Source organism: Oncorhynchus mykiss, chromosome 28 (assembly GCF_013265735.2).
Source record: "Oncorhynchus mykiss isolate Arlee chromosome 28, USDA_OmykA_1.1, whole genome shotgun sequence".
In the NCBI taxonomy this organism is placed as follows: Eukaryota; Metazoa; Chordata; class Actinopteri; order Salmoniformes; family Salmonidae; genus Oncorhynchus; species Oncorhynchus mykiss.
This window is the reverse complement of record NC_048592.1, coordinates 10,669,043-10,685,423: the sequence shown is the minus strand read 5'-3', so window position 1 is coordinate 10,685,423 and position 16,381 is coordinate 10,669,043. Positions and strand designations below refer to the sequence as shown.

Below are 16,381 nucleotides of genomic sequence, written 5' to 3'. Positions count from 1 at the left end.
AGAGTGTCAAAGATCACTTCCTGCACACTCCGAGATGTCTCTCAGTGAGGGAGTGGAAAGGAAAGAGGGAATGCACACAAAATTGTGAACACATACCACCAAAGGTAGCGATTGCAGTGCCATGTACAGTGGGGCAAAAAAGTATTTAGTCAGCCACCAATTGTGCAAGTTCTCCCACTTAAAAAGATGAGAGAGGCCTGTAATTTTCATCAACTTTGACAGACAAAATGAGAAAAAAAATATCCAGAAAATCACAATGTAGGATTTTTAATGAATTTATTTGCATATTATGGTGGAAAATAAGTATTTGGTCACCTACAAACAAGCAAGATTTCTGGCTCTCACAGACCTGTAACTTCTTCTTTACGAGGCTCCTCTGTCCTCCACTCGTTACCTGTATTAATGGCACCTGTTTGAACTTGTTATCAGTATAAAAGACACCTGTCCACAACCTCAAACAGTCACACTCCAAACTCCACTATGGCCAAGACCAAAGAGCTGTCAAAGGACAACAAAGGGCCCTACTGTATATAGGATGCAGGTTTGTTGCAACTTTAGTGATCTCTGTATTTCAGGTTATTATCACAAGTGGGCAGCAATATTACAAATATTACTAATGAGGCATCAAATAAAAAAATAATGATCACATGCGCCAATACAACAGGTTTCACCTTACAGTGAAACGCTTACTTACAAGCCCTTAACCAACAATGCAGTTAAGAAAAATAAATAAAAGTAACAAATAATTAAAGAGCAGCAGTAAAATAAATAAGACATGTGACCAGTGTTTTGTTTTTCTGTTCAGATCTTAGCAAAATACAGGAGTAACTTTGCCCATTTCCCCTTACCTGTAACTGTGATGTTATGTTCTACTTTCCTTGTCCCAACGCCGTTGTTCACCACATATTCATAAACTCCAGCGTCATTCTGTTTCGGGGCTCGGCCAAACAGAAGCCTTGCTCCATCCACAGTCAGGCCATCTGGCAGAACCTTTACCATGTACTGATGATGGAAGGGAAAGGGTGAGGAAAAGGAATAGAGGGGTAGAAAGCGAGAGCAGTAAAGGGGAGAGAGAAAGGTTTTGAGATTCAACTTGATGTTTTTTGTGAGAGATTAAATGCAGAATCTCCTCCCTCACCTTTTTGTCTTTCAGTTCATCTTTTCCCCTCTCTATCTCACCAAACTCCTGTTCCCCAATTGACATGTTTTGGTCCAGCTCCTCTTCATCCAATACCTTGTCCAGAACATGCATCTCTGTGGACACCTCAATCTCCTCAGCCATGAGACTGTCCTGGTCAGAATCCTGACATGTCATGAGGAAGAAGGAGAACACATTCTGTATACTGCCATTACCTTACATTGTCAGAGAAACATATGGACTCAGAATCACTTAACCAATAAATTGAGAATCACAAATGTATTTTATTTCAAAGATTGACTGTATTGGAATGGACACCACAAACAAAAACAGACTGAAAGAAAGGGATGGGCTTATGGGGCTACATACCACACAAATCTCTTCAGAGTAAGACAGCATTTATTTTTTATTTTTTTACCTTTATTTAACCAGGCAAGTCAGTTAAGAACATATTCTTATTTTCAATGACGGCCTGGGAATAGTGGGTTAACTGCCTGTTCAGGGGCAGAATGACAGATTTGTACCTTGTCAGCTCGGGGGTTTGAACTTGCAACATTCCAGTTACTAGTCCAACGCTCTAACCACTAGGCTACCCTGCCGCAGCATGTCCTTACAGGCAGACCGCCTTCCTCATCCTCCCAGTATTCATCCAGAACAGGAGGAGGAGGAAGGCCAGTAGGAGGCAGGACACCACTAGAGAGTGAAAGGTATGAAGAGGACAAAGGACCGAGAGGGAAGAGAGGAGGAATGAGTGAAGAGGAGTGAACCTCTCTTTAAGAATTGGTTCTCTGTGCTTAGGAGTGGAGAGGTGGGGGAGAGGAGGATGTGGTTGAGGTTAGCCTGCAGGGCTGGAGAGACTGGCAGGAGGAGGGCAGTGATGCACATGAGGTCACAGAGAGGGCCTTAGGCAGCACAGAGGCCTGGAGCAGGAGTCTGTTCTCCATGCTGTCGCTGGTAGTTGGAGTAGAGCCTCCCTGGTGCGGCTTGCTGATCCCGGGCCCCATGAGGATGGAGCAAAGTCAGTGCCTTTATCTCTGGTGGAAGAGAAGTCTACTGACTGTTAGGTCACATGTGCGCAGAAAGTTTACGTTTATTGGGATGTATCTTGTCCTGGAGGCCGAGCTGGGTGATTTCTACTAATGAGCCAGCAACAAAGTCAAAACTGGCTATACATTGTAAAAAATTAATGAAAACAAAAATATGCTTTTTTTTGCTTAACCTTAAGGTTAAGCATAAGGTTAGCAGTTCGGTTAAGGTTAGGTTTAAAATCCGATTTTATGACATTGTGGCTGTGCCAGCTGTCCCTGCAGAGCTGCCTCCAGTACACAAGTCATCCCAAAAATGCCAACCTGTGTATTCACACAGCACAGAGAGGGTCCGGGCCTTTTACAGTACATCTAGGATAAACATAAAACACACTGGCAAGACATTCCAGGTTCATTATTTAAACAGTCCGTGTAAAACATACAAACTGCAGGTAGCCCAGTGGTTAGAGTGTTTGGTCAGTAACTGAAAGGTTGCTGGATCACATCCCTGAACTGTCAAGTAAAAAATCTGTTGTTCTGCCACTGAACAAGGCAGTTAACCCACTGTTCCTAGGCTGTCATTGTAAATAAGAATTTGTTCTTAACTGACTTGCCTAGTTAAATAAAACACAAAAAAGCTATCCCTGTGTTTGAGCCTTTCTCTGAAAAAGTGAGCAGTAACAGTGAAAAAGGTTCACTCAACTCAGATAAAGATTGTTGTTTGGTTGAGTAGCAGGTGTGTGCTTTAGATAACTTGCTCAATAAATGAATGACATCAGTCCAGAATCATAGTATAATGCACCAATGTTGTTCTGGACAGAAAACCAGTCTGAATTGGTGATGATGTTAGATTGGTTCAGGAGACAATAGTACTGTAGTCTGTTCCCTGTGCATTACTACAGTACAGCCCATCAATGTACATAGATAAACCACTGCCAGACTAGAATATATTGTGCCAATCGAATAATATATTGTAAAAACAGCACAGGGATTAAATCAGAGTTGAAAGGAATCAAAAGGCACAATCAAGTTGGGCTACCCAGAATAATTGACATGTACATTGAATGGGCATAATATTAAGTCTTGGGCTCCCGAGTGGCGCAGGAATCTAAGACACTGCATCTCCGTGCAAGAGGTGTCATTGGTTCGATGTTGCATCACATCTGCCGTGATTGGGAGTACCATAGGGCGGCGCACGGTTGGCCCAGCGTCGTCCGGATTTGGTCGTCATTGTAATTAAGAATTTGTTCTTAACTGACTTGCCTAGGTAAATATATATATTTTTAATCCCCGAGAGACATTAACAGGGACGCAAACTTACCCAATAAATCGTGGAACAACTAATGTGGAACAACTAACTAATATTTATATATTAGTTATATATATATGTGTGTGTGTTTGCGTGTTTAAGATGCGTGTTCGGTGTCCAGAGCAGCAAGACACAGTATTGCGTGCCTGTGCCATGTATCTGGCTTCAGAAAAGACAGGTGAGCAGGCGGTCTGTTTATGTCCTCTACGGACACCGTAGGACTCTTTAATGATCATATGACCACGCGCTTCTCCCATCCTTTGTTGTCGCGGAAGTAAAGACCCATCAGTGGTAGCTAGCAAAAGTGGTTAACAGTTAACTCAAGCAGTTTACCTTCCCAAAAAGTATACTTAACTGGGTGTGTCTCCCATAGACACCAATGCAATAGCAGCTGGGTCTGACTTCCATGGAAACAGGAAAAAAAACAGCGAGTCGCTTCCTCTTCCGTCTCTGGTAGTTTGCTATTGTATTGTCTTTTCCGACTGAACATTATCTTTAGAAACATAACACTAGTCAGATAAAATGTTGTTCCAGGAGAATATAACCAATTGTGTTACCTTTCAGACCAAAATAACCTCGGTTATGGATGTGTTAGCCAAAGCTGCGGTGGCAGAAATAAGTAAAATGTTCGATGATGGTTTTACTGTTTTACGCTTGGAAATGTGTCGAAGAGAAAATGAAATCGAAGCGTTAAAAAGAAAATTATTGTTTGTGGAGAACGAACGGCAAAGGACGACGTCCAAAGCGCGAGAAGCAGGCTGTTCTTCAACATGCTCTTTGTCTTCCAGCAGAACAGAGCAGGGTGAGCCAGATCGTGTTTACTATACTCATAGAAATAAAATCCATGTATTATATTGCTAAGACTGTACTAGCTAGCTGTGTTTAGAATGAACCAGTACATGGGCTTGAGGAGACGATACATATGACGAGCACTCTGACGCCCAGGATCCTTCAATTTAAAGACCCATTAACCAGCTATATAAACGTTATAATGTAAAAAAAAAAACACATGGAGTTATGCAGAGCAACTACAGTCATTACTGCCTTACGCACGGTATGTACTCCCAAAAAAGGTAAATAAGACCGCATGCGCCAAAACCACCTCCAATAAAATCACTCATTACTACTGTCTCGCATGCTGATCCACCAGCATTACAATATTCCGAAAGGTCATAGATTTTATTGGAAGTACATACCGTGCGTAACGGCAGTAATAATTAGTTGCTCTGCGAAATTCCATATTTTGGTGAGTACAGAACCTATTTTGACGTAACGTTCGCAGAGCTGGTTAATGGGACTTTTGCCTCGTTCTATTGCAAGTCTGAAAAAGAAAACTTTGACATTTCCGACATGCTAACTGTTGTAGCGATACAAGTGCCGCGTTCAACGAATCAGCAATTCGGAAATGTCCGCGTTTCCTACTTCCGATTAGAATGTGAACGCGGCATTTGAATTGAAGGATCCTGGGCGTCAGAGGAAAGGTCGTTATATTAAGCTTATCCCCAAGCCCAGGTACTGGTTCAGGTATGCCGTGTTCAAATGCTAGTCGGAACTAGGAAACTCGGAAATTTCCAACTTGATGATGCGTTACTACTACCAGTTAGCAAGGTGGACATTTCCGACTTTCCTAGTTCAGACTAGCACTTGAAAGGTGCATTTGAGTAGACCTATCTGAAATGTGTTGCTGTCCATCTCTACTAAAGGGTAAATTCTTCAAAAAGATAGTATTAACAATATGACTGACATTTATGCCTAGCTAGTGTAGATAATTGATTTCAGTTGTTGACCTTGTTCAATTGCTCAGTGCTCTCTGAACTTTTACATTGTTTTTGACATTTACTGACAGTTCATTTAAACCTTTCCTAGGGTCCAAGGGGTCTGATAAGGATGCTGGTGAATGGACTTCATTTGAGCAGACCGCGAGAGACAAAGTGTTCACACCTAAAGATGACCAACGGGATCAAAATAGACCACAGCCACCTAAAGAATCAGTAGTGGGGCTTAATGAACAGTACAGGTCTGGCCAGCGAGAGGAGAAGGGTAGTGGACTAGAATTAGTGGTGAAGACCGAGCAAGAGGAGGAGTATGACATTATTTCACTACATACATCAGGAAGTGAACATGGCACAGAGAGATCAGATCATCAGGAAACTGAGTTTGCCATGGATGACCGAGAGAGTCAGCTGTGGGCGTCTGTATCAGAGATTAACTGTGACTCTGAGGGTCCAGATTGCTCATATGGTACAGAACAATATAGACAGGATCTCAATACAGACATACAGCTTATTCAAAGTGCTGTGGAGGGTCTGGATAGCGATCCATCATCAGAGATGGGGTACATAAACAGACTAATGAAAGAAGAGATGCGAGCACAGTCTGTTTGGAATGACCGAAGTAGGACCTCTACAGATTTGGTTCATGCACAACCAGGTCAGCACAGAGAGCAAACTATGCACCCAGAGAGAAGGGAGGATGGAACTACTACTAGAGTGCCATCAGACAAACAAACGCGAGCCAATGAGAGTGGAGCATATTCCAACATTTGGCTAAACAATGTATTCTCGTTTGCCCCAAATGGTTTCAACTCCCCAAAAGTAGCCCCACAGGGAACCCCAGCAGGAGAGAAGCGGTTTGTTTGTACCTACTGCGGAAAGAGCTTTGACTGGGTCAGCCACTTGGAGATGCATCAACGGATTCATACGGGAGAGAAACCGTACAACTGTGTGACGTGTGGGAGGTGTTTTGCTCAGCAGAGTAATCTCCGCACACACCAGCGAGTACACAGGGGTCTCAGAGCAAAGCCAACAGTCTACTGATGATTATCACCATGACAAGACAATTAAGAACATTCTAGAGAAACCAGCTGGGGCCCGCCCCACACATTATGAAACAACCTCATTAACCACGTTTCCATCCAGTTTTTATGCGAGGAAAGTCATACCATATTAAAACAAAATCACAGCTGTGATGTTTCAGTGCAATTTCATAAATTCTGACAGATAATTTGTTTGTTCTACCTTTTTGTGTCTGTAAAATGTATTATGTGAGAAATGACAGTGGAAACACCTTTATGCGCAAATATTTATATAATAACCATATCAAAGTAAACTTGGAGTCACAATTATATTGTGGGTGGTCCTCCCATACGACTTGGGAAACCATGGTTTATTAGGCTACAGATTCAGTTATAAACTTCACAGCCCAATAGGCAAAAACTAGTTGCATCATTGTTTCCATGTTATTTCAACAACAAAAATGTAATCTGATGACGTTGAATCAACCTGGAAAACTGATTGGATTTGCCAAAAGTCTTAACTGTAAGGAAATGGTCTTTTTCATCCAACTTTTAACCTAAATCTAATGACATGGTGACATTTCACAGTAGTTGACATCAACCAAATGTAAATATAAACTAGACGTTGAAATTGTCTATGCCCAGTGGGAAGGTGATGAAAGTGCACGGTGATCTTGATGCTCCTTTCCAATAAATATCGAGGGTCTTATTCTGGTGACATGATCAACGCTTGACTGCCGTGCTTGACAAATAAAAATATTCATAATCTCATCATGTAGACTAACCCTACCCGTACTGTATGTGAGCTGTTGGCTATAGCGCACATGCCACGACCAGAGTAGGCATATTTGCTATATAACGCAACTGTTTTTGTGACCAAACTATCGGTAGTTGAAAATGTGATGGGAAAAGCATTGAACTTTATTCAGTACATGAAAACAAGTCAGTTTGGGGTAAACACTGGTTGGAAATACAAATATTTTATGGGGATTCTAGAATATTCACATGAATCGCCAATTGGATGGAAACCTAGCTATTGACAAATGTTTTCTAATGACTGAGAACAGAGTTTATGAGAAGACAGTCAAGACACTTGCAGAAAGCAGCAGTGTTACTTTTGTCTTTCTATTCTGTAAAGTGAGAGCAGTGCGACCCTACCACAACTGTTACACTAGTGGTGCTAATATACTGTAGGGAGGGATCACAGCCTCCTGCTTGTAACCTTTTAAAAGGAACAATGATATCAAGAGCCGGATCGCCATCGTCTTTTTAGAACTTTGCCAGAGACTAAGAATTCTGGAGAAAAAAAACAACAGTGGACATGCTTTTACGAATAAACATGAGAATTCTCTCAAACAGCCCTTTTGATTTTTTTAAATAGAAAGAAACATGAAAATAACATTAAGGGTAGGGTATATTTAGTATATCAGAACTATAAGGTTAGCTAAAATGACACCACAAGCACAACTGATAAGTGCTTAGACAATACTAGGTTTACAGTTGACAAAGTGATGCTGGAATTTAACAGGCCTCCATGACCATTGAGTTAGGGTGGAGCAGAGGGCAGTTCCTTTTTCAACAAACTCCTTTCACCCGTCTAAATGTTCTGTCCTCTGGGGTGTAGGAGGATGGCGTTGGAGTGTGGTTTGGGCCGCAGGAACCCGTTGCTGTAGTGGAAGTGGTTGGAGAGTGCCTCTGAGATCTGGTATGAACTGGTGTCAAAGTCAGCCTCGTCAACCTCCAGCACGTCCTGTCTGTCGCTCCAGTCTTCCCCTTCCGTCATGCCTTCCCTCTGGCCACCCAGGTTGCTGAGCATTGGGGGGATGTCTGTGGGCCCCACACTGCCATCATGATCCTGGGGCTTCATGGGGACAAGGGAGGAAGGAAGGCCAGAGTCCTGAGAAATGGAGAGCCACATATTGTGTGGCATTGAGAGAAACAGATAGGCCTTTCAGTTATTACAGAGTAAACTTAGTCTGCATTTTCAAACTTTCACGTATCCTCTTCCTCTCTCGGACACAAATACACACCAGGGACATATTGCTGCTCTTTAGGTACGACTCCACCCTTCGTCTGCGCTCTTCCCTTTCTCCCTCCATCTCAGCCCCCCTCATACTCTCTCTGCACTCGCGCCAGCTGGATTGGTACAGGATGGGGCGGCCTAGGTAGTCCAAATCACCCTCTCGAACTGTCCCCCACTTCCCACCGAGGGTGGATTGACTGCCTTTGTAGATGGGATGGTCCTAACGAGAGGGATCACAATAATCCACAGATTAAACATCAATTAATAAATCAGTATGATATTGTTGAAGCTTTTATGAACTCTCACTTCAAGGGACATTAGGCTTTTTTTCATTCCACTGTCTAGTCTGAGTAGTGTACAGTCTTCATTCTGTGGGTGGGGTGAAAAGTAGAGAAAGATAATAATTATTGCTGGCAGACACTCATTCACAAGTAGACGATAACTAATAACTGAAAATAAGAGCAAACAAGCGTTCAAATTTAATGTACTCTGCACCTGTCCTCTGGGGTCTGTGCTGACAGAGTTGAGTCTCCTGGAGGAGGCCTGTCTGGAGAGAGTGTTGATTTCTAACCTGTGAAAGAGAGCATTTCAGAAATGAGCATTTAAGGATAGTGAGGGGGGGGGGGGTTCAAAGTATTATGGAAATCAACTCACATCCTTTTGCTAAGCGCCATCTCTAATTTTCTGTTTTTGCGTCTGTGGTATCGGTTGACTAAAATGATGACGATGATCATGACGATGACCAACACCCCAGCAGCCACACCTATAATGATCATCACTAGAGTGTCAAAGATCACTTCCTGCACACTCCGAGATGTCTCTGAGTGAGGGAGTGGGAAGGAAAGAGGGAATGCACACAAAATTGTAAACACAAACAACAAAAGGTAACGATTGCAATGCCATGTATATAGGATGCAGTTTTTTTTTCAACTTTAGTGAGATCTGTAATTATTATCACAAGGGGGCAGCAATGTTACAAATATCACCAATCTGGTGTAGTGTGACCAGTGTCATGTTTTTCTGTTCAGATCTCCCCAAAATACAGGAATAACTTTGTCTATTTCCGCTTACCTGTAACTGTGATGTTACATTCTACTTTCCTTTTCCCAACGCCGTTGTTCACCACACATTCATAAACTCCAGTGTCATTCTGTCTCAGGGCTCGGCCAAACAGAAGCCTTGCTCCATCCACAGTCAGGCCATCTGGCAGAGCCTTACCATCCCTGCAGATGGAGACAAGTGTACACACATACAGAGGATTAAAGAATAGAAAACAGGAATGCCCACATTAATACTAATCCTCTCAACAATGTACTCATGTAACCTACTCAACATTGCACTATGCTACCTGGGGCAGCAGGTAGCATAGTGGTTAGATCATTGGGCTAGTAGCTGAAAGGTTGCTAGATCAAATCCCTGAGCTGACAACGTAAAAATCTGTCGTTCTGCCCCTGAACAAGGCAGTTAACCCACTGTTCCGAGACTGTCATTGTAAATAAGAATTTGTTCTTAACTCAGGATTAGTACACATTAAATAAATAAAAACATACTCATCATCACTCATGGAATAGCAGACTCACTGCATGAAACAATGGCTATGTCCATGAAGGCAGACACCGTGGGTACATGGATGGATGGGCCTCGTTGGACACAGGCCCACCCACTGGGGAGCCAGGCCCTGACAGGCCCACCCAATCAGACTGATGTGGTTTAAGCATTTTTGTGGACTTATATCATCACATTCTTGTCCATTTTCTATTACAAAAGTGTGATTTCGAGAGTGTACATCTGAAAATCTATAGGAAAACTCATTAAAGAAAACAGGATTGTTTCACACAGGGTGTCATTACTTTGCTGGGCGGGCCATTTGGGAACTTTTTTGACAAAATTAGACTACACCACCTTCTTCAGTCACCACTACACCACTGCATAGGACCGGTAGAAAGACAGCAGTCACACACAGCATGATGTTTGGGATAAGCAGTCCATAAACTCAGACATAATAAGCCAGTAGGTCCCAATCAGAATACAAAATCACAACCATTAAGCATTTCCCAATCGAAAAGTACAACTACTACTTCCCATTGCAAAGAAATTCACGTTTAGCACACAAAGTAACCAGTGACCTTAAGTTTACAGTGGAACTGACAGCGTTTTAACTACTTTGCAGATATGAAACAAACAGACAATCATAATCAGTCAAACATACAACATTCCCAGTTTTTGCTACAAAATCAACATTATAAGAAGTTTTAAAAATAGGTTATATTTGACTCGACGTTCCATGATGTACACTAAGGCATTGTTGGCAGAATAGATGGACGCAGTTCAACGCATGATTAATATAATTCACCAATACTTCTTTGTCATCTAAAAAATATTGCTATCAGGTTGTAAATCACAGCTGGCCTGGTACATCGTTTGCTGCCACCATTCGGGATGCACCATTTCAGTTTCAATGACTCAATATTCTGGACAAAAACTGAGAAATGTAACTAAGGATGGGAATGTCAAGACAATCAAACTAGGAAGAGCAATGATCACAATTCAGTCATAATGTGGCTAATAGGCTAGTGTATATATTTATGTATCAAGCTAAAAACCCGGAGCCTAACGTTACCTAGATAGCTAGCTGCTAGGAGGATGTCATGTCATGTCATGCCCTGGAGGAGTGACTTTTCCCCCCTCATTGTTTTTCGGTGACTATACACAGCTAGAGATGCAGGTGTCATTTGGTTAGCTAGCAAGAACTTGAATGACTATTATAGTTAGCATATCTCTTTCGTTCACAAATTTACTCTGGCTATCTACTCCGATGTCAGAGCACTCTCGTCTTGAGTGTGCGAGAGCACAAAACAACTGATGAATTTACGAACTTGCAACACCTGAATTTGACCGGTGTCAGTAAATGTAGGCAAAAAAAGTAATAATTAGTCAAGAACGCTCTAGATAACATGTAAACAGCCTAACCAGCTCTTCTTTAGCGAGTAAAATGGTCATTTGTTCTCTCATTTGTGTCTGGAAGTAGCAAGCTAGCCAACTTTACCCAGTTAGCTTGGGTGCTTTGTTGGGACAAGCATGCATTGGCAGGCAAGCTGCAGAAAGACGAGGAGGCTACAATTTTCCATCGTTTATCAGTGCAATTTTGACGGTCAACTAGCTGAAAAAGTTTGACAAGGTTTTTAATGTTCCTTCATTAGATTTTAGCTCATCTTGCTCTTGTTAGCATTAGTTGTTGATGTGCATAACAGAGAGAGCGCCTACATGGTTGTTTGATCAATAGGACTATAAAGTTCCCACATGTAAGAGGACTCATGGAGTTTACATTTTTGCAGAAATCCTTTCAGGTGTATATTGTGGCTTTTGGCGAATGCATTCTAATGATCTAAAGTCGCGCTGTTGCGACTGCCTGTAAACACACAGTCCAGTTCAAAGTGAATGATGGCAGGCCCATGTGGTATAAAAGCCTACTGTAGCTCTGATTGGCTATAGAGCACCGGTCCTGGACAAGAGAGGCGTTTTTATTCAGTGTTATTTACTGCAGTGTCAATTAATTGTCCAAGCGCATGGCCGCATTCCCTCTCTATATTGCTATAGAATTTTCAGATGCCTTAGTATACATAATTCCCAAACATTCTAAGAATGTATGAAAACGAAAAAATTACCATATCTACATTTTTTAAAAGTGTGATATTCTTCCTGGTAGTGTATATGAACATATTTTAATAAAATTTCATGATGCTAAAATGCTTTCAGTTCCACTTTAAATGTAACAATGTTTCACACACAAGCTATTTTCAAAGAGATGACTAACATCAAAGTGCGCTGCAATAAACCCAGTTCCACTCACCAGATGAACATTTGAAACTTAACTTCTTGTTTAAAGTTATTCTTGAAAAGGGAGAAGCTACCAAATTAGCAACAACATCCTCTTTGATAACACCTGCTGCAGCCGCTACAAACTAGTTAGAGAAGGCATAAGTTTTTTGTAAAAACGGTCAAAATGTGATTGATTGGTTCCACTGTCACTCCACAAAATGTTGCCCTAATACAGTTGAATGGCAGATGTCTTTATCTACTGTTTATTCTTATGGCCTAGTCAGTGGCTGATTTAGCTAGCTAGATTTATCTCCCAAGAGACCTGCAAAGAAAAATCCTGATTGGATCTTTTTTTTCTCTTCAGTGTTAACCCTTTCCAACACAAACTGAAGAGATTAGATCAGAACATTATTGAAAATAATAATACAATTATATTATTATAATTATTTCATAAATCCTTAGCCCTTCTATGAAGGCGTAGAAGGCCAATTGTTCCCCACTATGTTTGGGTTAGTAATAATTTGTAGAGTGGCTATATTTTCCCTCAGAATAAATTTTTTCACTATTCTGAATGTCTAAAGAATCTATATGTTGTTCTGAAATATGAACGCAGAAATACTAGATATTTTTTACTCTTATTATGGTGGTGATTTGACAAATTACAATCATGGTCTTGAATTGGACTCGCATTTTTCTGATCTCGGTCTTGACTCGGTCTCAGACAACCCCTTGTCCCCCTCCCAGTGTCAGTTTTGACTCGGTCTCAGACGACCCCATGTCCCCCTCCTAGTCTCGGTCTCAGACGACCCCTTGTCCTCCTCCCAGTGTCGGTCTTGACTTGGACTCGATTTGCTCCAGTCTTGGTCTTGAATCGGTCTCGCTTTAGGTGGTCTCGAACACAACACTGGTTTTTAGATAAATGCATTTTTGTTGTATCATGTTGAACACAAAGGGAAACCAACCATTTGCATTCACTTGTAAAATCAGTTTAATTGCTGCTCCTATTGATCTGAATAGGAAATGACGCTTGGCCTGGGATTTGAGCCTACTATGAAGTAGGGACTATAATAGAGACAAGTATCTGACCCCACCAGGAACTAGGTCCACTGAGAGGGCTCATGTTGCCCTAGTTTCACTGTACCTAGCCGGGTTACCATTTTACTGCTCACCCCAACAAGAAGCTTCTCACATTTCTGTTCTCACTCAGCCCAACCTTCTAACCAATCCTTCATAATGGAATCAACGCCAGAGATTACATCTGACATTGAATATACTTTTTTTTGAAAAGTATATCTCCTTCAATTATATCTAACTACTGCAGAAACAGATTCATGGATTTTTATCATACTGCAATAGTGAGTATTTAATTGGGTGTTCTGTCATTATTGTAATGCTCGCAGAAGAATCTTAAATTATGTGCAGACCCTGTGTTTTACTGCGTATTAGAGTGATATTTGATAAAGTACTTAAGATGCGCCTCCAACTCTTTCCCCCTCCCTCCTTGGCTCCCTCACTCATGCGAAAATGTCTCTCTCCCAATCTGTTTTCTTATTCTGTAACTGGACACGATGTCTTTTATTTATTCTTGAATGGAACAAGGAGAGAAAGGCACCCTCCTAATTTACATACTCTTCTTTGTGTGTGTGTGTGTGTGTGTATATTTTTCACGCCAGTATTTGTATAGTATATTTTATAATGCAGATTGTGTTACATTAGGCAAATAATACATAGACAGAAACAAAGACAGTCAGTCAGACATCCAGACAGACGAGTAATACCTGGTCCAGGTGAAGTTTTTTGGTTTGGGGTTTCCTCCAGACTCACAACGGAGTTCAGCTCCCTTCAGTCCCATGTACCAGTTGCCATCAAAGCCGGTGACAGATGCATCTGGGGGAACTATCAACACAAACAATGTCACTTTAATCCATCCTAGCGTGGCCATCTAGTTACCACCTTCCCATGGTGATAGCTGAGGGTAAACTCACATTGCACCACCAGGCGGTTGCTGATCCTGCGGGGTTGTTCCAGAGCAGGGTGCCAGACCAGGCAGTCCAACCGCATGCCATTCATGCTCCTCAAGGGGTGCAGGGAGAAGTGAGTGGACACGACCCCGCCCTCGGAGCTGCGGTTCTGGGCCTGGCCAGGAAGGTCCGTGTCCCAGGTCAGGCGGGGTGGAGGGCGGGCCACGGAGCGGCAGGAGGCAGCCACGTGGAAGGACTGGCCCTCCTCCAGAACCACCGGGTCCAGAGAGGAGATGGGGAAGGCTGGGGGGAAGGGAGGTAGAGGGGCACGGTCAATCTGAGGTATATTAGATTGCATTTTATACAGTTAAATAGAGTTTTTAAGTAAGGCTTTGGTTAGTCAGAACTGAGAGTTCCTTCGGTGGAAATGGCTATGATGATTATAACAATGAAAATAGTAACTTGGTTTACATTTAGGATGAAAAGGAGGATGGTTAAAGAAATGTGTCTTACTCCACACAGTGAGTGACAGCTTCCTCTCAAAGTTCCCATAGGGGAATGTGCTGATGTGACAGATGTATTGCCCCTCATCAGACTCCTCCGTGGTCAGGATGAGCAGAGCAGAGTTCACCATGGAGCGACGGCTCTCAAACCTCACTCTCCCAGAGTACCGCCCAAACTCTGATACAAAAATGAGACACAGACAGATTTGTTTCTGGTAAACATCAGTCATTGTAGACAAATGCAAGAAAACAACATGATAGTGATTACGTGATGTGTGAGTTGGTGAGGGCATGGTGATACCAACCTGTGTGTCCCTCTGTGCGGTGGGCGGTGGTGATTTGTTCCTTGGTGCCATCAGGTAGCTCCTTGATCCAGCTGACCTGAACTACCTGCTCGTCCTCCTGAACCTGGTACTGACAGGGCAGCCGCGTCTCACCCTCCGTCAAGGACCGCAATGCAAAGGATGGAGGAGGCTCCACAAACCCACCCCTCACACACACTGCTTTATGCGAGAGAGAGAGGAGTGTGTGTGTTTGTGTGTGTTGGAGAAACAGGATGAGATAATGGGTGTGAGAAAGAGTAATGCATAATCATAATAAACAAGAGCAAAAATGTCTTTGAAATGTCTGGGGGGGATAGACAGTCTGTAGTTAATGATTACACCTATTTTACAGACAGGGGAGAGTGGGAAACAGACAGATACACACAGGGACTCAGAGGTAGAGTATGTGCCACAAAGCTGTTTAACTTGCTTCTCCTGTTTATGACATTTTCCTTTACCACATTGCAGTTTGGCAGTCATGCTAAGGCCATTAATACACAAACACACTGAAAATAAGTGCACTTACCACAAAGCAGGCCTACTTTAAACACAGGTATGGGTCTATACATGCTACAAAAATGTACTCATTACTAATCAATCAAAACAAAAGATGCAGGAAAATAGCCTGTGTTTTTTTTGTTTTCCAGAGAAGAATGTTACTCTACCAGATTTCTATGGTGAGTGTTGTTCAGCACTTGTCACCACCACTCCCTTTCCAAAGTGTCATGGTATGCAATAAAAGCTATATAAATACATATATTTGTTGTTGAAAACCCATTCCCAAATCTTACCAAATCCCCATAACACCAACCAGGCTGCCTCCCACTGGTTCTGGTCCCAGACAGGTAACTTCATCCCTCGATTCACCAGTTCCTCACAATATCAACGTTGAACTACAAGCTTCTTAATGTTATGAAATAATTCCTTTTCGTAATCTCATGACTAGAAATATGAGAGTGAACTGGTGCCACTTAAAAGTGCAATTGAAGTGTATTGAAGCAAAAAGATTCAGCTCCTAGCGCTGTTTACGGCAGAGGCAGGTAGACGGGCTGTGCGTCAAGTTGGCAGTGTGTCAGGTGTTCACCTCTCTTCGTTTATGCTTCACTAACCAGACTGTTACCATGGTTACTCTATGGATTTGCAGTGTGACCAAAGTCGCCCTAAAAAAAAAGACACAATAGTCTCTACAAGCCAGAATGTTTAATAAAATTACATTTACTTTCCCTGTTGTACATGCTGGTTGAGAGAATGCCAAGAGTGTGCAAAGCTGTCATCAAGGCAAAAAGGGTGGCTACTTTGAAGAATCTCAAATATAAAACAGATTTTGATTTGTTTAACACTTTTTTGGGGGGGTTACTACATGATTCCATGTGTTATTTCATCGTTTTGATGTCTTCGCTATTTTTCTACAATGTAGAAAATAGTACAAATAAAGACAAACTGAGTAGGTGTGACAAAACTTGTGACTGGTACTGCACATACACAA

General features: G+C 42.1%; 3 protein-coding genes across 7 annotated transcripts; 1 reads left to right on the top strand and 2 right to left on the bottom strand.

The window, feature by feature from the left end:
• Positions 1-387: 387 nt before the first annotated feature.
• Positions 388-2,657, bottom strand: LOC110508160. Its single transcript, XM_036966939.1, has 2 exons — positions 1,139-2,657; positions 388-1,002 (listed from the first exon to the last, which is right to left on the bottom strand). The coding sequence occupies exons 1-2, from the start codon at positions 1,313-1,315 to the stop codon at positions 802-804; spliced, it is 378 nt and encodes a 125-aa protein (XP_036822834.1). The 5' UTR covers positions 1,316-2,657; the 3' UTR covers positions 388-801.
• A 1,019-nt stretch (positions 2,658-3,676) lies between these two features.
• On the top strand, positions 3,677-7,622 carry LOC110508509 (zinc finger protein 473 homolog). Its single transcript, XM_021589070.2, has 2 exons — positions 3,677-4,274; positions 5,339-7,622. Exons 1-2 carry the CDS (start codon positions 3,995-3,997, stop codon positions 6,286-6,288), a joined length of 1,230 nt encoding a protein of 409 aa, XP_021444745.2. The 5' UTR covers positions 3,677-3,994; the 3' UTR covers positions 6,289-7,622.
• Positions 6,593-16,084, bottom strand: LOC110508505 (nectin-4). 5 transcript variants are annotated; one of them, XM_021589064.2, is made up of 11 exons: positions 15,687-16,084; positions 14,878-15,075; positions 14,583-14,750; positions 14,094-14,372; positions 13,887-14,004; positions 9,361-9,512; positions 8,944-9,109; positions 8,785-8,860; positions 8,596-8,658; positions 8,297-8,509; positions 6,593-8,214 (listed from the first exon to the last, which is right to left on the bottom strand). In XM_021589064.2, exons 1-11 carry the CDS (start codon positions 15,748-15,750, stop codon positions 7,864-7,866), a joined length of 1,848 nt encoding a protein of 615 aa, XP_021444739.2. In that variant the 5' UTR covers positions 15,751-16,084; the 3' UTR covers positions 6,593-7,863. The 5 variants fall into 5 exon arrangements, with proteins under 5 accessions (XP_021444739.2, XP_021444740.2, XP_036822832.1 ...); XM_021589065.2 differs by having other exon boundaries at positions 14,878-15,072; XM_021589066.2 differs by having other exon boundaries at positions 7,827-8,163.
• Positions 16,085-16,381: the final 297 nt, after the last annotated feature.